Source organism: Amphiprion ocellaris, chromosome 4, assembly GCF_022539595.1.
Source record: "Amphiprion ocellaris isolate individual 3 ecotype Okinawa chromosome 4, ASM2253959v1, whole genome shotgun sequence".
Lineage (NCBI taxonomy): Eukaryota > Metazoa > Chordata > Actinopteri > Pomacentridae > Amphiprion > Amphiprion ocellaris.
Genome location: NC_072769.1, coordinates 27316852 through 27341899, shown reverse-complemented (window position 1 = coordinate 27341899; position 25048 = coordinate 27316852). Strand labels below are relative to the sequence as shown.

General features: G+C 39.7%; 1 protein-coding gene across 2 annotated transcripts in view; it reads left to right on the top strand.

Annotated features, from left to right (window-relative positions):
* The window catches only part of LOC111581447 (protein kinase C beta type), a 42302-nt gene extending 17572 nt beyond the window's left edge, over positions 1-24730 (top strand). Inside the window, exons 4-17 of one of the 2 annotated variants that reach the window (XM_023289628.3) lie at positions 952-1063; positions 6984-7112; positions 7476-7632; positions 7992-8126; positions 8285-8381; positions 8468-8614; positions 8695-8868; positions 9019-9110; positions 11472-11534; positions 11612-11750; positions 11833-11913; positions 11994-12101; positions 14840-14980; positions 23106-24730. In XM_023289628.3, coding sequence (XP_023145396.1) covers positions 952-1063; positions 6984-7112; positions 7476-7632; positions 7992-8126; positions 8285-8381; positions 8468-8614; positions 8695-8868; positions 9019-9110; positions 11472-11534; positions 11612-11750; positions 11833-11913; positions 11994-12101; positions 14840-14980; positions 23106-23258 — 1728 coding nt within the window. In that variant the 3' untranslated portion in view covers positions 23259-24730. Of the gene's footprint in view, positions 1-951; positions 1064-6983; positions 7113-7475; positions 7633-7991; positions 8127-8284; positions 8382-8467; positions 8615-8694; positions 8869-9018; positions 9111-11471; positions 11535-11611; positions 11751-11832; positions 11914-11993; positions 12102-14839; positions 14981-15335; positions 17684-23105 lie in introns of those variants that run through there. The other variant, XM_023289620.3, reaches the window with a different exon arrangement.
* The last annotated feature ends 318 nt before the right edge of the window (positions 24731-25048 follow it).

The following is a 25048-nucleotide window of genomic DNA, read 5'->3' as shown; positions in this document are numbered from 1 at the left end:
AAAGAAACAAAAACCTACTTAAACCACAGGAGAATGGAAGAGCATCACTTTGTTCTCCAGCAAACATCTCATAGATTTAGGTTACAGGTTTGATGTATAAAGTGTATTATGAGTGAACTAATAGAAATTAAAAGGGAGTTAATTGTCACTGTTGAAGCGTAGACAAGCCAGCTTCCCTCACATATTTTGTGTGCTTTAGTTAGTTGCCCTTAAAGGAAATCAAACTGATGTGGAATCTACTATGTTAGACAATAGAGAGATGTTATAGTAGCTGCTAGAATTGGAATCAGAAGGTTTTATTGCCAAGTAGGTTTTCAAAAAGAAGGAATTTTACTTGGTGTTATAGTGCAATGAAACAGTAACGCATAGATTAAAAGTGTTGCCCGTCATAGTAAAAAAAAATCAGTGTTGTAATAGAAATATTACCAGTGTGGAGGAATGTGCAAATTAGCCATATTAGTCCTATACAAGGTTGCATAAAATGTCATGTAAACAAGAACCTGAAATGTGCAAGAGGATAATAATAATCCTATTTAAAAGCTGTGCGTTTTTAAATAGGATTAGAATAGAAACATGTTGATCCCAGTGTTGGTTGGTTGGAGATTTTAACTGGCCTGCAGAGAGCCCCAACATCAGCTTCATCTCTGGGATGAACTCCCTTAAATCAGCAGCCAGTTATTCAAAAAGATGTGAAAATCTGTCCCAGACGAGTCGGCGTCATTTCATACAAACACCATCAAAATTCACACAGTTTTGAAATAAGATAAGAAATCGTCTGCTGTACTTGTGTGCTTGGGGTTTTGCTAGATTTGCAAATAAAATAAAAAATATGTCTGCACGGTTAAACACCCTCAGAGCTACACAATAACGTGTTTCCTTGTAATTTGGGTGAGCAAACGCTTTTAAAAGGACAACTGAGATCACTTCAACGTCTCCTCTCTGTCCCTGCAGGATCCTCGTAGTAAACACAAGTTTAAGGTCCACACCTACTCCAGCCCGACCTTCTGCGACCACTGCGGCTCCCTCCTCTACGGGCTGATACACCAGGGCATGAAATGCGACCGTACGTACACAAACGTCTGCATGTGTGTATGTGAAGTGCTTTAGAAGATGTCATGTGTTTAAAACCCTGCATGTGTCACACGTTTCCATTTAGAAAAATACAAAAAAATGGGATGTTGCACACACAGTTCAACTACATCTAGCTAAGTTTTATTAAAGTCTAATGCAACATTACTGCTAGAACTCCTGTTGTATTGAAGGATATAATATTCAGGTTTTGATGAAACTATTGGAGAACTGCAGCAGAATAATAATTGTGCAGGTTTAGGGATTCCCAAAAATGGTAGAATATAGAAAATAGTCGAAAAACTTTGTGTTATTTTTGAGTTTATATTGTAACAGATGATGAGTGTGAGTATGTAAATGTGCCTTTTATTGTCACCCTGACTTGTGCGGACTTAAGCACCATGCATTCATCCATCCATCCATCCATTATCTATACACCGCTTAATCCTCACTAGAGTCGCGGGGGGGGGGGCTGGAGCCTATCCCAGCTGACTCAGGTGAAGGCAGGGGACACCCTAGACAGGTCGCCAGTCTGTCGCAGGGCCACATACAAAGACAAACAAGCACTCTCACATTCACACCTACGGGCAATTTAGAATGATCAATTAACCTCAGCATATTTTTGGACTGTGGGAGGAAGTCGGAGTACCCGGAGAAAACCCACGCATGCACAGATAGAACATGCAAACTCCATGCAGAAAGATCCCGGGAAAGCCGGGACGCGAACCAGGGATCTTCTCGCTGCAAGGCGAAAGTGCTAACCACTACCCCACTGTGCAGCCCACCATGCATTCACAAAAGCAAAAAAAATGGAGACTGTCAGAATTATTAAAATTGCGAGATAATATACGAATGACTAATATGGCAGAAATGGGAAAACTTTAACCCTCCTGTTAGGTTTGTTTCTCTGGAACAGCAATAATGTTTCTGGGTCAGTTTGATGTTTGATTGTCCAAAAATGTCAGAAATAGAAAAATCTAAATAAATATTGTTCATATGTCATTGCTAACTCCATACTAATCATTTCAATCAATTTTTAGTGCAGTGGTGTTCTTTACCTCTCACAGATCATGGTTCCTTGAGGATAATTCACTTCTTTTTCATAAAAAATGCATGTTAAAACTTTTTTAAATGTACACTGGCAAGACGTACATATGAAATACAGTAATTTTGCATTACTTTGATTTGTTAAATTTTATTTTATGTTTTGATTTTGTTTTTCTTTTACTGGAGTGATGTTGATAAATAAACACAAGACACCTCTTCTGTTCAGGGTGGGTTTGCAAATATGTGAAAGGAACTATTTCCATTCTATATGTTGATGACACTTATTAAGCCGAGCGGAAGAAGTTCCATACTAAAAAATATTTTTATATAATTTTGGACTTTTTTTTTTGCTTTAAAATGGGTCAATTTGACCAGAAACATAATAGGAGAATTAAAGCTGCTTTAGAATGATCACAGATTTAGGATTTCTTAAGTAGTAAAGTTTGAAAAAGATACATGTCAGTACAAAGTAAAAGACAAACAGTAAATCAGTAAATCTGCTAACTACATTTTCCTAAATGTAAACAAATATGGGCACGATGACGTTGTGGGCCTTTGCTTTGACACATTTTATCTGACTGGACCTCTTTGAATTTTAGCTGAATACTCCTGATCCAGGTTCTTGTTGTGTTTTACCCACATACCCTCTAACACTACATTTCAGACGGTTCTCTACTGGCGTTTTATATTTTTTAAAAGAGGATTCTGACCACATTTGTAACATTAGGGAACAACTTGGATGCAAAAATCCACTTTTTTCCTTTAATATGCAGTACATTATTTACAGTAATTGACCTGCTCCTGGCATGTTTGACTCGCCTGAGGTTGTGTAACATTTACTGCGGACCATTTGCCTGCTGTAGGCGGTAAAGACACAAACAGGAAGTAGGTTACATCTGTACAATGCTGTATTCAGCCACAACAGGTGTTGTTCAGTGTGCAGACATTTCCTCATTGTGCCTGTGTGTAGCATACAGTGTTTGATGGACTTTAACTTGGCCTCCTAATTAAAATAGTGGATTAGTTTATTCAGAGATGTGTTCAGTTGTTTATTAATCCACATAAACACAACATTTAATCCACTTTGCGGACACGTCCCTGAAAACCAACATGCTGTGGCTAAATGATTGAATTTTAATTATTTTACAGAACACGGGGTTAATTACAGATATCTATGCCAGTGGTTAATTGAAGCTGATGTAATGCTTCAACAGTGATAGTTTATCAAATCAAGTAGATATTTCTCAAGATTTAGAGTCTTTTTAGTGCGAAATTACAGATTTCCCCCTTTAACTGAAGAAGGATAGTAATGTAAAGCCTTTGGTTAGAAACCTGTTAATACAGATGCCTGGCTGTTGTCTTGAGTCACACTTGAAAAACTGTGAGCCAGTGCTGTCAGACTTTTAGTTTAGATTTGCTGATAAGAGAGGAGCTCTGCCACATGAAGCACTTCTTTTCTGTAGAGTTAGAGTTTAAATACTCATTGTAGCTGAGAGGAACCGGATATGAATTTAAATAAATAGATGACCCTTTAGAAAATTAAAAAGTTGTTACAAATGAAAGGGTGGGATGAAAAACTTACTGACAGCAGTAGATTAATTTCTCACTTTCCACCTCTGCACAACCACAACACCACCCACTGATTTGAGCGAGTGGAGCAAAATGTGCATCAGAGCAGTCTGACATCTAGTGGACCGACTGGGCAATGGCATACAAGCATTTTTTTCTTTACTTATTTTCAGAAAATCTAGGTTTTTGTGTTTGTCTGTGTCGATGCAAACAACAGAAATGCATCTTAAACAATCATTATTAAGTGTGTTGGAGACGGTGACTCTACTCTCACTGAGTTGTCTTTTGCTAAAAGAATAATCTTTAGTGTCTGTGTAGATTCTCAGTCATCCAGGTCATAGGGATCGTAGGAGCTTCAGTAGAAATCAACTGGACTTCTCTGGTAGATTCTTGAAGATGTTTCACCTTCATCCAAGAGGTTTTTTCAGTTCTAACTGACTAATGAGGAGTTACAAAGTCTATTGTCCCTCCAACTCACATGACTAATGGCCCATTAATGCCCAGGACTTTTGAGAGAGGAGTAAAGGAAGCCATCTATGTCAAATTGGAAAAGCCATCTCTAAACAGAGGAGGGGGTTTGCGACACCACTTATCTAACACCTATAACGTAGTGATGAGGTCTCTCCCCACAAAGTCTCACCATCGTTAACATCCTGACTTGGCAGATGCACATCCTTTGTTGTGTAAACTGGCAGCTCCACCACCATGATTGCTGTCATTATTGGTAGACCACCTGATTTCACAGCAGTTCACACCTGGAGGCTGTGAGTCCTGGTCATTAATGGGCCATTAGCCACGTGAGCTGGAGGGAAAATAGAATAGAATAGATCTTTATTGTCACTGTTACAGAAAACAATGAAAATTGGTTTAGTGCTCTCCGAATAGCAGCATTAAAATAAACTATATAACACACCCTAAAAAATTATATGCAACATAAGAGCAAATATACAGTATGGAAATGGTTTGTGGCTAGAGACCTGCTCTACACATGATTATTGCACATAGTATGAATTGCACTGACATAAATACTACACTTGCAGTTATGTGATATTGTCATTCAGGGGGGAGGGAGCAGACATTTGACAGCTTGGGGGTAAAAGCTGTTTTTTAGTCTGTTGGTTTTGTCCTGTAACGTCTACCTGAGGGGAGGGGGGAGAAAAGAGAGTGTCCTGGATGTGAGGGGTCTCTGGTGATTTCCCTGGCTTTCCTCTGAAGTCTGCTGGTGTAAACGTCTCTGAGGGGAGGTAGTGTGGTCCCAGTCACCTGCTCTGCTGCTCTCACCACCTGTTGCAGGCCCTTCCTGTCCTCTGAGTGCAGCAGGTGAACTACACTGTACAGCAGTAGGTCAGTAGGCTCTCAGTGGTGGAGTGATAGAAGTTTATGAGCAGCTTTTGGGGGAGATGAGCCTGATGCAGCTTCCTGAGGAAGTACAGTCTCTGTTGGGCCCTCCCCACCTGGTGTGAGATGTGGGTGGACCATGTGAAGTCCTCAGAGATGTGGACCCCTAGGAACCTGAAGCTCTCCACTCTCTCTACCTCCTCTCCATCAATGTAATGTTTTCAAAGCCATCCTGCCCTTTGAAATGGAGGAATAATAAGACAAAAAAAAACTGAATAACTTGTAAAAACGTCAACTAAAAAGTATAAAACTCAATCAATTCTGTAACTCCTCATTAGTTAGAACTGAAGAAGCTTCTTGGATGAAGGTGAAACATCTCCAAGAACATACAAATCTAATCTTTAGTGTTTTTTGGACAACACATACACAATACATGAAGTCTGTGGTCAAAAACACTGTAGGGGTGAGTGCAGACTACAAGATTTTTCCTACAATTTGTCAATTTGTTCCCGTCAAGCTATTATACGTCGAGTGTGTGAAGTCTCCTGGAACAGTTTAGTCATAAACAAGATGCACTTATAGTTTTTGGACATAAGTCTGAGATCGGAAGAGAGCATTATCAAATAAGAGCAAAGGAGGAAACATCATAAGATGCAGGAGAAGCTCGCTGAAATCTCACCAAACTTCAAGACAAGCTGGTCAAAGAGCTGTGCGATGGTTTCCGTAGCTCTGACAAGATAACTGTAGATAGCATCAGGGGTTGATGATTGCGGATGCCAAGCTCAGACCACAAGACTTCAGAAGTCCTTGAATCACTGCTAAAAACGACCAACCACTTTCTCTGCATCACAGCTTATCGACATTGTGATGCTCGTACTACAAAACAGTGCAGACAGGATTCACTAAATCCTTTTATTTCTCACGTCTGAAATTGATTCCTGATGCAACCTCGCACAAAAAGTGAGTAAATAAGATAAATGAACAGCAAGAAACTTGACACTTGTAAGACAAACCAAAATACAGAATGAAAAGGTTTTAGTCAATATGAACAGAAATATCAAACAAAAATTTCCCAGAAACTGAGATTTTGAGGTGCTAATGAATGGATCCATGATTTCATATGAAGGCAGATGTGATCCATTGTTTTTTTTAAGTACACTTTCATAGTAATGTATCAAAAGGAGTGATAACTTCTGGCCCACCCCCAAAACGAACTTTTGTAGGGGTGTAATCCAGGAAATCTATCTATCTCTTTGGAGGTATTGCACATTATTATTCCCTTTATTTACTACAGACCTCCATTGTAGGCGTAGCCTGCCTCATTGTCCACGAAATAGAAACTCTCCGATCTGGTCTCGTAAGGGTGCTGCACCACGTGGAAACTCATAACTGTGTTCACATGTGTTGCGGCTGTTAGGAATGCAAATATTCTGCTACTTTTCCAGTCCGACTCCACTCTCCATCTCATTTGGCGGATGCTAGAGCTGCTTGAATTAGAAGAGCGTCGCTGATTATTTGGCGATAATTTCAGCAGAATACATCAGCACCTCTCAGACAGCTCTCGGAACAGATGAGGATGTTTCTGTGGTTGCTCTGACATAACGAGTGTTGTCTCACAAAAGTTTGAGAAGTTTAGATAGGGAAAAAATTCACAGCTGTAGTCTTGAAATCTTGCATTATAGCTGAGACTGTGGAGCCACCACAAATCTGCCTTTACTGCTTATTTTAACTGTTGTTCTTCAGTCAATCTCCTGTGAGTCCATCATCTTTCTGAAAGTGCAGAACTAAATCACTTAAGAGCTTCTTTAATCTGGCAATAAGGCACCGAAAGCGTTCTCATTATTAAATGTGGGTTTAAAGGATGCAGGCTGTCATATGTTGCACAGATTTTCAGGCTTGGAGGTTGATTTGTGGTGTATAAGATAAATTAACTTGTGTATTTTTGTTCCCTCTGGGCTCAGACTGTATGATGAACATCCACAAGCGATGCGTGGCCAACGTGCCGAGCCTGTGTGGGACCGATCACACGGAAAGGAGAGGACGCATCCACATCTCGGCCCAGATCACCGACGACACCCTCACCGTCACCAGTGAGTGTTCTCGGTTCATTCCTCTCATGGCTCCCGCTCAAAACTTCCTATCAGACTGAGACTAAAACTGGAAAGTCCATTAGTCGATCGATGGTGCAACGATTGACCCACATCTCCACTGGGACATGCATCCACGTGCCATCTCTCTCTCTCTCTCTCTCTCTGTGTCTCTCTCTCTCTCTCAACAGCTGTGGATTGATTATGGACCAGAAACTAAACTGTTGTTAAGTGTTCTCAAATGTAGCCACAGTTATTTAGGGCAGGCCTGGACTCCAGGCTTTAGATGTGGATGTGTTGTGCACTTGCTGGACAAACTCCAGACTAAATGTAGGGTGTTTTCTGCTTCTCTTTTTAAACTCGCAGTCAAAGAGGCCAAGAACCTGGTGCCCATGGACCCCAATGGCCTCTCAGACCCCTACGTCAAGCTCAAGCTGATCCCAGACCCCAAGAGTGAGAGCAAGCAGAAGACCAAAACCATCAAATGTTGCCTCAACCCCACCTGGAACGAGAGCTTCACTTTGTGAGACACCTCTCATTTTTAGACAAACACATTCTTTTTCTTTCTTTTCTTTGTGGTTTAAAGACACTCTCTTGGCCTTATTTTCAAGTCACACAAGCACAAAGCTAACTGGAGCTCATGCAAGTGACCCTGTCCTCGTTCTTTTTCCTGTTTGTGCTCATTTGTTGTTCGAGCTATTCTGGGTTACTGTGGCTGCTTGGAAAAGCATGACAAAAGTGTCACTTGCCGAGGCATTTACGAGTTTGAATAGAGAGAGATGAAAAGATTGCGATCCAGATTTTCATCTTCGCCTATTTTAAGAACATCCTTGATCTTAACTTTCACTTGACCGTCCTCCCCTTTTTGTTCTCACTTCTCAGCAACCTCAAAGAAAGCGACAAAGATCGCCGGCTGTCGCTTGAGGTCTGGGACTGGGATCTGACCAGCAGGAATGACTTCATGGGTTCACTGTCCTTTGGGATCTCAGAGCTACAGAAGCAAGGGATAGATGGATGGTGAGATGTCGAGATGATGGAGGAGGTTTTGCAAAGTTACACAGGTGTAGGCAGAAATAACAAAGGCAGATGGTTCATTATTTAGGGGCTTCATTGTCATAGTAAGCTGATAATCCTGGGTTTTATCTGACACGGCTCTGTTTCGCTCGGGGGTTTAGGTATAAGCTGCTGTCCCAGGAGGAAGGAGAATATTTTAATGTTCCCGTCCAGCCAGATGGAGAGGACGGTAATGAGGAGCTACGACAAAAGTTTGAGGTGAGATGTGCAGAAACGGAGGAGCAAAATGAAAACTGGTTTAATTTGTGGTCCTTCTTATTTATCTTGATTCCGTCTTTCCTCAGAGGGCGAGAGTGGGTCCGGGGAAGCCTACCGACTCCTCCTCCTCCTCCTCCTCCGTGTGCAAGTACGACAGCAACGGCAATCAGGATCGCGTCAAGCTCTCGGACTTCAACTTTGTCATGGTTCTGGGCAAAGGCAGCTTCGGCAAAGTGAGGCTCGTTAGCGTGGACGTGTTAATGGTGGGGAAAACTAAATCGAATCGCTCTGAAGATCATTCATTTCTTCTCAGGTGATGCTGGCGGAGAGGAAAGGTACTGACGAGTTGTATGCCATCAAAATCCTGAAAAAAGACGTGGTGATCCAAGATGACGACGTGGAGTGCACCATGGTGGAGAAGAGAGTCCTCGCTCTGTCTGGAAAACCGCCATTCCTCACTCAGCTGCACTCATGTTTCCAAACCATGGTAGGACACATACAGAAATATGGCGACTTGCAATGAAACCGACATGTCTTGTGTGCATTAGTTTCAAATTGTTGTCATGATTATGCTTTAACTCTGCATAACCCACCCAAAAGCTGCTACATAGAAGGTTCTCTTCATTAATGCTTCCAGGACCGATTGTATTTCGTCATGGAGTATATTAACGGAGGAGACCTCATGTACCAAATCCAACAGGTCGGAAAATTCAAGGAGCCTCATGCTGTGTGAGTAGAAAACCACACCTTGTGGGTGTTAATGCTCCCCAAAATATCTTCCACTTAAAGACCGGTGAGAATCAAACAGGTTTTTTTTGCTATATTGGTGTTTTTTATATGCTGGAAGTCACATCATGAGCGAAATAAGTATTCATGACTGAACATTTCCACCTTGAAACTACAGTGTAACGATGACAAAAACTCACATTCAGACTTCAGAGTTTTGTACTACTAAGCAAGATTAGTGGGTTAGCAGGTATATTGAACAGAAAATCAGAGTTTTAAAAAGTGGTTCCCTTTTTACTGGCTATATCACCATGGTAATTGTTGCTGAGGAGCTAGATCTCCATGGTAACATATGCTGTGGAACTAACCTGGTCCATGTTCTGTTCAGAGTTTCAGATTTAAATTGGCCGTAAAAAGCGTCTCCCTTTATCCAAATCGTTTCCTGACTATTATTTATGAGTGATAGAGATTCTCAGCTGAAGGAAAATGTTTTATCTGCAAACACCTTAAGCTAAATCCATTAAATGAAGCCGTGTAGTTACAGTATCACACACTGTATGCATCGTGTTGCCATGGGAACATATATTTGGTTGGTGATGCAGAAATTGCATAAATATGTTTTCATGTTTGGTCCATTTGCTCTGCTGGTTCTGCAGCTGATAGAACACAGATTAGTTTATTAGTTTTTATTACAGAGAATATTCAATCAGTCACATTAGTTTCACTTCGATTTGGCCACAAATTAAAGTGATTTCCTGCATTATGGGACAGCGTCAGACTGAAATGTACTTCAATACAATATCATGTTTGAATATATGAAGTTGAAAGTTTAACAGTTTTATTGTGCAGCTGTCGGAAATAAACATTGATCAGTAAAATGAATACATTAACACACATTTAACAGTTTTCTGTCAACATTCTTGTCTTGCATCACATCCAGTAGCAGCTTTTTACCGTCACACATTTTTATATTTCTCATTGTTCTCCATTAAGACAACCTGTTGACTGAAGCAGCTGCACATGATCGTTTCATTTACTGCAGAAGAGTCACATGACGTCTTCAACTCCACCTTTTATGTAACAGAGTTTGAAGCAGAAAGTCTGAATTGACAAAGAAAGTTGAAAACCATCTTCATACCTGTTAACTCTGACTGAGGTTTTAGTTTTTGTTGAGCCGACTCACACAAAGGAAATCTGGATATGTTGAACTGGCTTCATAGTTCAGTTCTTTCATACATAACAAACCTACGTAACCGATCCTACCAACTTGCGAGGTGTTTGCTTCTAAATCGTTTTTCTTCAGTATTGGTTTCTAGCTGAAACGTGTGACTGAATTACTCAAATCTTACAATTTTTTTACCGTAGAGTAGTTTTACAGTGTTTAAGGTGAGCTGGAGTGCTCCAGCTGCAGTGTAGTGCAGTGTTTGTTTTTTTGGTGTTGCTTTTACTTTTATTCTTCACATTTTTTTTCTACGTATGAAGCGGACTTGAGAAAGCACACAAAGAATTCCAATGTACCTGTATTGTAATGTACCCCTGCAAATGTCAATGAAAACTCTATTCTATTCCTAATTTAAGCCATTTTAATGCAGGAATGGATTATTTTCAGGGGAAAAAAGTCTTCATATGGAGTTTTAGGGTTAAATCAATGACTGGAGAGGAACTTTAAGGATTCATTTGTTGATTACCAAGATTAAATTTGGTGTCCACACTTGAGCTTCTAGCAGGAAGTTGTCAGGTCAAGATTATCAGGAGAATATTTTATGTATTCCTAATTTATTAAAAATACAAAATCATTTTCTGATTTGCTCTGCTTTGTCCACAGTGGAAATATACATTCCTCTCCTTCAACTTTTTTGGGCTCATCTGATGAAACGACAAAGGGAGTGTAAAGTTTAGATCTTCATAAACCTTCTACCAGACGACAAATCCGCAATTAGCTCCTAACTTGACATTTATGCGCAACGTATATCAATTACTTGCAGCTGCTTCACAGCAAAAGCCCTACAGCTCAGATGATTCATTCACTTCTTGAGCACTTTGCATGTAACTCAACTCATATTTTATGCATAAGCACAGTGTGAGAGTTCTTAAAAGCAGTGTTACCGGGTTGCCTGGTAACGATGTGCTAATGCCACTAATGATGTTTCTCATTCGTAGTGTTTAAGCTACAATAGATGGCAGCAATGGTGTGATACTAATATTACATAGAATTTAAGGAAGAAAAAAAGAAAAATATCCAACAAAGAGCCAGAAATTTGAGATATTAGAGCATCTTCCATCCTTAATAAACTGTATAACATGGATCTGTGTGAATACAGATGAGCTAATGTTGTTCGAAACTGGTGTTTGTCTGTGTTTCAGGTTCTATGCAGCAGAGATCGCCATCGGCCTCTTCTTTCTTCACTCGAAAGGCATCGTGTATCGGTGAGTGAGTTCTGAATCAGCTCGACTTTTCACATGCAGTTTGCAGGTGTGACTAATACCTGTGTGTGTGTTTGCAGAGATCTGAAGCTGGACAACGTGATGCTGGACTCTGAAGGCCACATAAAGATCGCAGACTTCGGCATGTGCAAGGAGAACATGTACGATGGAATTACCACAAAGACTTTTTGCGGAACGCCGGACTACATCGCTCCAGAGGTGCGTTTACAAAGTCATTCAGCGGCCAATAGATCCTTCATTCCTTTAATCTTTTAACCTCTGAATGCCGTCTTCCTCGTAGATCATAGCGTATCAGCCTTATGGGAAGTCGGTGGACTGGTGGGCGTTCGGAGTGCTGCTTTATGAAATGCTTGCTGGACAGGTACATTCGCTGTTAATGAATATTTTACTAAAACGACAAACAAGAAGTGAAAGTGATGCCATGTGTTTGTGCCCCTCCAGCCGCCGTTTGATGGCGAGGATGAAGACGAGCTGTTCCAGTCGATCATGGAGCATCATGTGTCTTATCCTAAATCCATGTCCAAAGAAGCCGTCGCTATCTGCAAGGGGGTAGGAAAGCAGACTTGTATGCACATAAACAAAGAGAATATCTACTAATCTGGTCTGGTGTTATTTATTGTATCTCTAACTGAACGTGTGAGTGCCAGATAATGAAACATCCTCAACATTTAAGCTGCAGCATGCCTGTTTGCATGTAGCAATATCTTTTTATGCTTGGTTTAACATCAAAGTGACTGACAGAACCATGTTTTGTTAGACTTTACATTTAGACATTTTGTAATACTGGGATTTAAGATGCTGATCATGAAGATCTCCATATTCCTGGGTCAATGCCGGAGCAAAGAACCTTCAGGGAAATAAATGCCACCAACATACTTCTAAAAAAATAACATTCTCTAACAGAACAACCAATACCGAGTTATATTAAAGCTTAGAAGTGAAAGTTATACTTAGAAGTGAAAATATGTTATGTCAAGATAAATTATCAGATTTCCCCTAAATACAGTGCCATGAAAAAGTATTTGCCCACCCCACACCCCACGCCATCCACAGTCACATATGATTACTACCAGGCTTGTTGAATCTAAACATCACTAAATAGAACCTGTCTGTCATTGTGAAGTAGCTAAAGGGTCTGAAAAAGCAGCACACGATGCCACGTTCTAAAGAGATTCAATAACAGATGAGAAACAAAGTCATTGACATTTATCAGTCTGGAGGGTTGCAAAGCCATTGATGAAGCTCTGGGACTCCAGAGAACCACAGTGAGAGACATTATCAACACATGGAGAAACATGGAACAGTGGTGAACCTTCCCAGGAGTGGACCAACAACCAACATTTCTCCAAGAGCATCGACATCTAATCCAGGAGGTCACAGAAGAACCCAGACGAATATCTAAAGACTTCGCTGGCCTCAGTTAATAATGAGGAAGACTCTGGGAGAAAATGGATCCATGGGAGAGTTGCAAGGATCAAACCACTACTGACTAAAAAGAACATAAAGGTTCATCTGGTATTTACAAAAAAAAAATATCTGGATGAGCTCCAAGACTTTTTGGATAACATCCTGTGGACTGATGAGTCAGAGGTGGAACTTTCTGGAAGACATGGTTCCGTTACATCTGGTGCAAAGCTAATACTGCATTCCACAAGAAGAACATGATACCAGCAGTGAAACATGGTGGTGGTAGTGTGATGGTTGGAGGACCTGGATGACTTGTCATCACTGATGGAGCCATGAATTCTGCTCTCTATCAGAAAATCCTCCTGGAGAAAATCCACCACCAGTTCATGACCTAAAGCTCAACACTAATGGTTTATGCAGCAAGACAAAGACCCAAAGCACACAAACAAGTCCACCTCTGAGTGGCTCAAAAAGAACTAAATGAAGGTTCTGGAGTGGCCAAGTCAATGTCTGTACTTGAATCTAACTGAGATTCTGTGACAAGACCTTAAAAGGACAGTTCAGTCTGAAACAAATATTTAATTACAGTTGTTGCTGCAAAGGGACCAACCAGTTATTAGGTTCAGGGGGGCAATTACTTTTTCACAGGGGTGATATAGGTTTTCAATAAATCATCCTTTAAAATCTGCATTTTGTGTTTTGTGGGTTATCTCTGTCTAATATTCAATAATCTCATTTTATTTCAATAAAAATAAGTTAGAAAATCTGCAACATTCAACTGTGAGAAATGTGCAGAAATAGAAGATTTCTGTCTGATACTGTTTCACAGCGCCGTATACTTCCTTGCATGTATTTTCTCACATTTTGTAACCCGACCTGCAGAAAGTTCAGTTAAAAAGTACTCCTTGTCAAAAATCAGTGCCTACATTACCCATGATGCAACACAACCGCTGGCACTTGCAGGATTCAAATGCATTATGCTAGTAGTTGCTAACATAGCATTACAGCTGAGGCGTAAGAAGAAGAGCTATTTTTTTTCATCTCCCACTGACCTTCACACACCTTGATATGAAAATAAATCAGTGCAGTTCTTGTAAAAAAAAAAAAGGTTAATTAGGTGTCACTTTTCTTATCTAATACGCATCTATTGAATGTTGTGAGGCAAGTATATTAGTGTCAGTCAGATACTCATCACGTCTGTAATTTTATATTTAATTGTTCATTTTCTGTCCATGGCAGGGAGCAATGACTGTCACACTATTTATTCTGCCTGTTTGTTTATCCCCAACCTCTTAATTAGTAATTTATTCTTTTATTTACTAGTTTATAAACGTGCACATTAATAAACATTGCTGTTTTACATCTAATTACAAATGTAAAAATATCAAACGTGGCATAATTACACTATAATGTTACATACTAATTAAAACTTACAACTCATTAGTGCACAACAAATCACCTGCAAGGCAACAAACTGAAGAGTATTTTAATCAGTTGTAGAAACTGGCACTAAGAGTCTGTGCAGTAACACACCATTTACTACACTGTGTCTTATCTTATGCTGTTTCTACTTATGGTTGTATTTTTAGGTCATATTTTTCTACTTATATTTATACTATAGAACATATTTTTTGACTTTTGTTTATATTTTTAGGTAATTTTTTAAAATTCTGTTCATATTTTTTGAGGATATATTTTTCCACTAATTTTTATATTTTTAGGAAATATTTTTCCACTTATTTTTATGTCATTTTTTTCTACTCATGTTTATATTTTTAGGTCATATTTTTCTACTTATGTTTATATTTTTGTGACTTATTTTTCCACTCATGTTTACCCCAACAAATCTCATCTCATGTTTTATGTCTGTGTGATTTCAGCTGATGACCAAACATCCAGGTAAACGTCTTGGATGTGGTCCAGAGGGCGAGAGAGACATCAAGGAGCACGCCTTCTTCCGCTATATAGACTGGGAAAAATTGGAGAATAAAGAGGTCCAGCCACCTTTCAAACCGAAAGCTGTGAGTATTTTCCGCAAAAACACGCTCGTCCTTCACCGACGGCCTTAGAAATAAAATTTAGTCAAACTTTTGGAGGTAAGTCGTAGAAACGATTAGACCATTCATCCCTTGAACCCAACCATCATCTGCCGTTGGTCACAACTCTGGCAAACTTTTGTGAGAGTCGTCACCAACGAGGAAGCTTAGCTTGCATGTTGAACCAATGGAAATCCGCAGTTTCGGCTGTGAGCGATTTGATTGGTTGACGCCATGTTTTAGTTGTATTTCTCTTTTTTCTCTTTGTTGTTGTTCTTTTGTTCCTCTCATCCATCATCAAACTCTCTCCATCCCCCTCCCCCATCTCTCTCCATGGCAGTGTGGGCGTGAGGCGGAGAACTTTGATCGCTTTTTCACTCGCCACCCCCCAGAGCTGACCCCCCCAGATCAGGAGCTTATAGCCAACCTGGACCAGGAAGAGTTCCAAGGCTTCTCATTTGTTAACCCTGAGTACCCTCACACAACTCACTGACTATGTCACAAATCACTGTGCCGAATTAGTAATCCTGTAAACCTCACAAGCATCCTGTACAGAAACAACAAAAACGACAACAATCACCACAATGTCATATCCAGGCTGCATTCGGCAGGGTGAAACACTGAAGAAATAACACGATATTTTACCACTTTATTTGCTTTCATTCCCAAAGTGCAATGAGTAAAATTATGTCAGTCCAGTGTGGGCATATTAGGTATGGAGGCTGAGTCGGGAAATTATTAGCTTAGCTTAGCATAAAGCTTGGATGCGTTTGGAAACCGCTAACGTGGCCTTCTCAAGGCTCAAACATAAAACAACCAGAACTAAAGCTAGAAATTAATCTTGTTTGCTTTCCAGAAATGTAAAAACCCATGCTACGTTAGCCCTAAAGAGCTAATTCATTAACATTAGCTGCACATGCTAATGATTGAGTACTAAGAAGCAAATTTCAGGTTATCAGCAGAAAACAACACAAGAATTAAACCAGAGCAAAAAATACTTATCAACAAATCAACATGCTATCCCATCACTGAGACTGAAATATTAAAGTTAAAAGCTTCTCCAGCAGTGTCATTTGTATATTTGCTAATTAGCAAAAGTTAGCATGCTAACACACTAATCTATGATAGTAAGCACTACAGACATTTTAGCGGCTGAACATCAGGTTGTTAGTGTTTTAAGTGTTTTACCAATTTAGTTTCTGGGCCTCATAGAGCTGCTAGCATAGCTGTAGATTATTAGTCAGATTCTTTGTCCAGACTGTGTGCACATTAAACAAATTAGATAAAATGTCTGGAACAAGCCTCACTCTTTCCCTCCACCTTCCAGTCCTTATGCTAAAATGAAGCTAATTATCTCCAGGCTGCAGCTCTTTCCCAATCAAATGGCCGATACTAATCATCTCATCTGACACTTGGAAAGAAACCAGATAAGCCTTTCACCCAAAATACCAACTTATTTCTTTAATAATGTTTAGATGGAAACGCAGGTGCCTCAAATGATAATAATCATGAGATATAAATGTGTCAAGGTGACAGTAGGAGGCCAGTCCTGACTTTACAGCAGATTAACTCATCATGTTAGAGTCGCTGCTCTGGATTTGTATCGTTAGTGCAGAAATGTGGCTCTCTCCTGTATGCTGCCCGGCAGGTTAATGTCCGACCTGCTCCGTCTCTGTGTCGCCCTCCCTGTTATTGGTTATTGACTATGACACCCTATCAGTGGTATTGACAAGTGTACTATGATCACATGTTGGTAATTCATACAGTGTAAAGTGAAAACTGACCAATTGCTTTGCTATGATTGTTTGAGTACTAATCAGTTTCCTAATGTTGACTTTACATTTGTCTATAGGACCAAATACTTACAAACTTTCTGTTCAGTCAGTGTTGTAGTGAGCTTAACTGCATTTTTTTCTTTTTGCTGATTAAATTTTTGACCAGAGAACTAGAGATCTACATACAGTCAGCAAGACTTTAAGTCTTCATCAAGTTGAGAGCTCTTTTCTGACAACATTCACCACATTACACTGTGTTTTTAACAACAGAGGACATATCTCTTCGCTTGTACACAAGTATTTTTTGGAGAATATCGTGTATGACTAATTTGTTTAGAGTCTTGTGAAGCTGGTAGTTTGTGAGTTACAGACACAGGATGTCCTAAAGTGCCAATAAGGTTCATAATCACAAGGATGTAAAAAAAAAATAAAAATTTGTCCTCAACAACTGTGATGAAGGGCAGCCATCTTGTGCCATTTTGCAGTACATGTATAATTATTCTAATGTGCATTATTAGCTTAACTGTTCACCTACAATAGAAAACTCTTGGAAAGTCATTTTCATATCTGAATTGTCTAAGTTGTATTATACTTTTGTAACTGTGTACAATGCAGGGTTCTAATGTGTCAAATCTTGTTCTTTGAGCTCGTATCAAAATAACGAGGAGGCGGCAGCAGAGTGACATCAGAGATTTGTTTTACGAAAATGCTCACTGAAAAAGACGGGGAGCTTTTTGTGATGATGGTGACGAATCAAGGCTGAGATAACGAGATAAAATACATATATTGACTTCTGTATCAGAGAGATGTTTGGAGAAATTGTTTCTGGGTGAGAGAGATGCTTCTGTGGATTGTGTAAATGTCCTGTATGACTGGAAACTGATAATATACTCACTGGTGCCTACCAGACTAATCCTGCTGTGTCTGCCTTGTTCCTGCTGCTAACTACACTTGAAATATTTTGGGCACGTTTGTTTATTTTATTTCAGTTTGATCAGAGGATCAGTTTCATTCTTCTATCTGCAGGCAAACATCTGACCAGAAGTGACTAATTTAGCGCCACATAAAGACACAAAACAGCCTAAATCTGACCAAAGGTTAAGAAAAAGCCCCTCAAATGCTCATTAATGGAACAAAAACAAGAAACTCTGACAGAACCAGGCTCAGGAAAGGTAGCTATCTGCCTCGACCAGTTAGGGTGAGGGTGGGGATAGCAGAACAGACAAGCTGATTTTTAATATTTTTGTGACAAACACTTGTGCCTTCTAGCATCATATTAAATTGCTGCTGAGTTGCAGCTAATAAGTTGCTCGGGTTTAAATTGAGACTTTCTTTCTTCTTGGAAATAAAGAATGCCTCCATTTTTCCATATAATTAGTATAAAATCACGTTTTAGTAGTAGAAAACCTGAGTAGAAGCTAAAAAATTATTATATTAGTTGTGAACACATCTGCAGATGCTCTGATGGTTATTGTTTGGACTTCAGTCTGTGCAGCTATAGCTATGTCCAGTATTTGTACCTGCAACACTTCAGTGACAAATGTGAAAACACCACAGGAGTCCAGAAATAAAGTAGATTAAATACAACACTCGGTCAGCACAACCGTCACTCCACACACCCACACAGCAGCTGCATTTAGTCAGCGTTAGAGCCATTAGAATCAAATGTGTCACGATCATAATTGCTGCTACAAGTGCAGCAGACCCAGTGACAGCTCTGTCATCCCAAGGCTGCAGTCATAATTGTCGACAGTCTGTCTGAGTTAGCGGTTAGCGAGAGAGCTGGTGAACAAGCTCCTCTAATTTTCTGTCTGAATACATTCGTACAGACGTGTGCCTGATGGACACGGCTGATGGTGATTAGTGTCACAACAGCAGTAAATAAGAGGCTGAATCTCTGTGGGTCAGAAAAGATGGAAATGTTAAGGCACAGATTTTCATTGTAACCTTTTGAGAGCTCCATGCAAACCTTATTTATCTTGCGATTAAAAATGCAATATTTATTCAAGAGAACGGCGCTTCCTAATGTAACACTAAGACTACCATTAGTTAGCGTTGGTTCTCTTAGCACAGATAGAGCAACTACCCTGTCAAAAGAATTCACGATAAATTTTATCGCAATATCTGTAGAAAAAACTTACAAAATATCAATATTAGTTTTGATATCAGTTTATTGCAATACCCCTGTTGTCAACTGTTTATGTATAAAACTTCTTGTCACTCCATCACAACTGAGCAAACAAGCTGAATTTTTGAACATTTTTATAGTAAGTTTTGAACCTGTTGCAAAAAGATTGTATGTACATATGAAGTGAAGTGGTTTATAACCAACTGCAATGATTTGTAGTAAAACTAATTTATCAGGTGTGTAATAAATTATAATGAAATGTAATGTTTTGACCCAATACTAGACAATGCAGATGCCCGTTGATGCATAAAAGAGAAATTCTTTTTTTTTTGTACTACACATGGTCACATACTCAATATTTGCATTCAATCACAAAATACCCAAGACTATATACTCCTGGTTTTGTTCCACAAGTAAGAAAACCCCATTAAAAATCACATGCAACACTAAAATTACCATTAAAAGTATTGGTTCTTGTAGCACAAAGAGCCATTTTCAACGCAAACATATGTTGAATCTGTTGAAAATTACATATACTTGCTGTGGCAAATGATACATACATTGAAGAAAAGCTGTTTATTTTTTGTTGTTTTTTTGGGGGGGTTTTATTTGTGAAGACACGGCTGTTCAAAATTTTGGGGTCACCCAGACAATTTCGTGTTTTCCATGAAAAGTCACGCTTTTATTCATGTGCTAACATAATAGCACAAGGGTTTTCTAATCATTAATTAGCCTTTCAACACCATTAGCTAACACAATGTAGCATTAGAACACAGGAGTGATGGTTGCTGGAAATGTTCCTCTGTACCTCTATGGAGATATTCCATTAAAAATCAGCTGTTTCCAGCTACAATAGTCATTTACCACATTAACAATGTCTAGAGTGGTTTTCTGATTCATTTAATGTTATCTTCATTGAATAAAACTACTTTTCTTTCAAAAATAAGGATCTTTCTAAGTGACCCCAAACTTTTGAATGGTAGCGTAGATGTGATTTTGAATGAGGTTTTCTTACTTTTGGAACAAAACCTGGAATATATACTCTTGGGCGTTTTGTGAAATAATGCAAATAATACGTTTGTGATCATGTGTAACACAAAAAAACATATTTAATGTTGAATTTCTGTTTGATGAATCATCAACGTGCATCTGCACAGTCTAGTGTTGGATCAAAATATCATATTCTAATTTATTGCACACAATAAATTAGTCATTTGTTGGTTGTAAAACATTTAATAGCTTCACATGCACACACAATCTTTTTGCAGCAGGTTTAAAACTTGTAAATATGTTGAAAATTTTTGCTTATTCACTCAGTTATGATGGAGTGAAGAAGTTTTATAAACAAGAAAAGCACACAGAGAGCGCAGTACTCCACCAAGGCTGCTCAGTCGTATCATTTCCGACAACTGAAATCTTGAAAAAACTCAGGCAGTCCTCTGTGGGCTACCTGGTTGATCCTGCCAGTAGCATAAGCTTGTCTCAAAGATTAAGCCATGCAAGTCTAAGTACACACGGCCGGTACAGTGAAACTGCGAATGGCTCATTAAATCATTTATGGCACAATAGATGTAGCCACAAACAAAATGACATTGCGCTGAGGCATGTGTTAGGCATGTGCACGTTATGTACGAATACCGAATCGCGTGACCTCAGTTTGTAGCAGCTGGCGGGAATTGATGGGACTCAGAAACACCACCACAATTTAATCAAGTGTTCCTTGTTTAATGTTGGACGGATACGTCCACAGTGGTGGATTTGTAATAGGATCACAATCATGATGTTGCGTTCACTTGTCACAGCTACAGTGACACTGTGCTTCTATCTTGCAATGCAATCTTGAACAAATCCGTGGATCTAGACTATAAGCCGCATCACTACCAAAATCTAATCAGGTGATCCTTGTGTCAATTCTGACCTTCCTTGACAATTTCATCCAAATCCATTACTCCGTTTATGAGTTATGTTCCGCACAGACAGAAAAACAAACGTACGCCGTTTGTCTGTTTTCGAAGATATTTACCATATGAAGTACTGATATCATATGAATAATGCAAGTATTGTAAATAACTAACTTTGTTTCCCAGTAGAAGTTGCGATAATATCTTTATTGTGAACTCTTTTGGCTGGGTAGTTGTATGGTGGCTCAAATACCTTAGGATTTCATATCAATGTAAAACATCAATCTACGGATGCTCTGCAGAACTTCAAGCTGTCATTAAATTCAATAAATAACATTTCTGTATCACATCTGCTTCTAGAAATCTATATTATAGTGTGTTCTCCCCATTTATTCCTATTTACTGCTTATTAAAGCTACATACAGGAGCTTTAAAATAAAGTATCGCCCTCAAACCAAACACACCTGCAGGGTCTCACCTGCTGAGTTAGTGGTGAATACATGGACCAGTGTAGAGATGTTTCCTCATTTCAGCTGGATTCCCTGTGATCAGACAGAAGGAGGAGGTAGGAAACTAAACGCTCCGTGTGTGTGTGTGTGTGTGTGTGTGTGTGTGTGTGTGTGTGTGTGTGTGTGTGTGTGTGTGTGTGAGATACATGTGTCTTGCCTGAGGCTCACTGCTTCACTTCCCTGTGTGAAATCCTTTCCGGTTTGTGGTTTGGTCTGCAGCTGCTCTGTTTTATCGATCCTTGTCTGTTCTGCTCTGGAACATTTGCTCTTCCTCTCTCTCTATTTCTATCTGACGTTGGAAGTTTGTCTTAGGTCTTTCTGCATCTGTGCTGTTCAAGTGGTTCTGGTTTGGTCTCCTCCATCTTTTGACTGTTTCTGGGTTTTGTTGGCGGGGTGTGTTTGTTTTTTGTCGACCAGTGTGTTTTTGCTCGGCTTAGACTCACGGTTTACAGGTGATCAGAGGTGAGGATTATACTGGACTTAAAATCAAAACTCGACTCTGATTTAACAACAGCGACTTCACGTAGATTTAAAGTAATAGTTACAGAAACAGGTTTTACTTGCTGTAACTGGTCCTCCTGTTCATACTGGATTTTAAACAGTCTCCTAATATGTGTCTTTAATTATAGTGAAGGCTGCTGGTGAAGGAAATCCTGTTTGTGCAAAAATGAATTCAGATTTGAATCCAGAATGATTCTTCAGGTGTTTGTCAAATCAAGTACAATAATTTTTTTACTATAAAATTCCCTTTATTAGTGTCTACCTGCTGCAAATTTACACAGAAAACTGCTTGCAGGGTCACAAAAAAAGGAGAATTCTGTTCAACAAATAAAACAACTGAGCTCATAAAAGATTCAGATTAGCTTTTGAATACATTTTCTGAAAATAAGGACTCTGCATTGGCAAGACAGGTAATTTTAAAGACCAGTATAAATGGAAGGAACGATTACCAGCAACTCCACCTGTTTTAATGTTCATATGAGCTCTGGATTATCATGTAAAGACACATTTAAAAGACTGTGAACCAGCCCTTAATGGAATGACCCGTTAGCTCCAAAAGACTAACGCTGCACTTATCCACATATTCATATTATGACTCAAATTACAATTTTGTGAAGAGGTTCGCCCACAATTATGACCCAACTCTGCCATTTCCCTCAACTACACAAAGTGTTTCAGGTCATTATTTTGAAGCCTGCGCTGTTACTAGCTGCCGTTCAGCTGCAAGCTTTAATAAACCCACTGAAGGGTTTGAAAATGTTAATGCAATCAAATTAATGCTCCAGATATTTTGCATCGATCCAACAGTGGCCAATCACTCTGCAAAAGCAGAAGAGGAAGGTATCTCTGACGTGGTTCAAAAAACAAACAGCATGTAGCTAATTAAAGTCATTTCTTTACTTCTAATGTGAATTTTCAACATATTCAGTCAACACATGACAAAAACACATCTGTTGGGTAATATATTCTAACTTATTGGGAAAACATGTTTTCAGGGCTTTTAAAATGTTAAACTGACAATCATTTTGCTGAAAGGTCGACTGGTTTTGATTTACAACCCGTAATTTTGGACTTGACCCTTCACTCAACAGACCTGAGAATCTCATGTGTTTTGTAAACTTTGTCCCACCTCTGCAGATTATTAAAATGTGTCTGTGTGTATTTCCTTCATCTTTGTGCTTTTATCAAACACTTGTCCTTATTGCTTCTTCTAAACTGCCTTTTCGTTGCACTGCTGATCCACCCTAACTGTAATTTTCTAACTCTTTCTCTCCGCTTATTGTCTCTCTGTGGCAGAAATCTCGCCGAGATGTCGGGAACTTTGACAAGGAGTTCACAAAGATGGCGGTGGAGCTGACGCCGACCGACAAGCTCTTCATCATGAACCTGGACCAGAACGAGTTCCAAGGCTTCTCCTACACCAACCCCGAGTTTATCATACAAGTGTGAGGAGGACAAAACTTTACTCCAACCCGCACAGCCCAGTTACGTCTCATTGAAAACCTATCCGGCACGTCATCCAACAACCGCGACTCCACATCCCAACCAGACCATCCACCATCACACTCGCTCCACAGTCACAGAACCTGCCGACAGTTTTGGCTGCCGGTCGGTCGCAGAGGGACTGAGTCTGACTTGTGTCGACCGCACGGTTTCCAGAAAACTCCAGGCATGGTCGGAACACGCCGGACCTCATGGCGAGCAGATCGATGCAGCAGGCGGCGATCAGGAGTCGCAGTGGATGGGAAACTGTGTGTGTCGATAAACAACAACATGTTTGTTTACTTGATTTCCTTCTCTTCAGCCTGTAAAAGTTGCGTCATGAACATTCCATGATCAATACGTCAAGTATGTGCTCACACACACACACACACACACACACACACACACACACACACACACACACACACACACACACACACGTCTGTGCAGGCTGCGGAGTGTTTTGAGCGACGATTTATAACCTCATGTCTAAGTTAGTCCTGAACTTAGTCTTAAGCACGTCTCGTCTTCCAAACTGATGCAACAAACAGAAAAAACTAAACAAAAAAAATTAAAATCCCCCCAAAACTCACTGTTTGGCAGTGATATCTTTAAAAAAATGTCTTTCTCTTGCTTAATCTCTCTTTCTCTTTTCTCTATGGCACTGTGTATGCAGTGGGTTAGTGCTGTGTAGGCCTATACAGTCTTTGTGGTGCAGCTCCTCTATGCATGCCATGTCTGTTGGTACAGTAGTTTAAGATTTGCTTTTTGACGTTAACGCGGAGATGATCAACCCGACGAGGTGTCTCCAGTTTTTCGATGCAAGTCCGTTTTGAAATATCCCACGCTCAGATCAAGTTTTCGTTTCCACTCTGAATGCTGTGTGTATCTAAAAGTGTTGAAATATGCTAGAGAGTCGAAGGACTGTTCGGACAGCAAAATACGAGACTCTGTGAAATGAACATATAAAGTCGATGTAATACTTCTGTACGAATTGTGTTTCAGTGTATGTGTAAATAGGAATGGGACTAGAGCTAGAAGTGGTTTTCATGTTATTGTGCACTTCTGCTATTCCTCTGCACTCCAACCCTGCCAGCTGTCACTTTATTCTTTGCTTTCCCATTTTTCTCACTTCCCCCCTCCTCCTCCTCTCCTTCCCTTACAAGTCATCATTCGATCTGCTCTTTCTTCGTCCTTCTCCCGTCCCCAGCTGACATCAGTACATTTTAAAGCAACGAGATAAGTAAGACGAGAGAGGGGAAAGGAAGGGGAGAAGACAGTGTTTACTATGCAAAAGGCAGGAGGAGAAGAGGGCAACTTTTATCAAGCAACCTGAAGAAACAGAGTTTATGGACCGTGTACGTGTTGCATGCGCCGTCTTTACCTGGCGTGAGAAACACCAACAGAGTGATTCATTAAAATGAATTATCATAAAACCATTTCAGTAACTGGTATTTTCCTCTTCATTTGAGCACACTGGAACATAAAATCTAACCTGCAAGATTGCTGCCATTATGACACTGCTAACAGTTGAAAGCTGCAGTAATTGGTTTGAAATTTCTTGAAATTAAAGCAGCTTTAATCAGCATTTTTACATCAGTAATGTACCAAATGGCAGTGTGATAATGTGCAGTTGTGTTGCTGTACAGTATTATTACCTGAATATTTAGCTTTGCAAAACTCTTTAACAACTCGGTGTTCACAACCTGCTCAGCACCAGCGGGGGTTTAGCTAAAACCACATATGCAGTGCTGTGA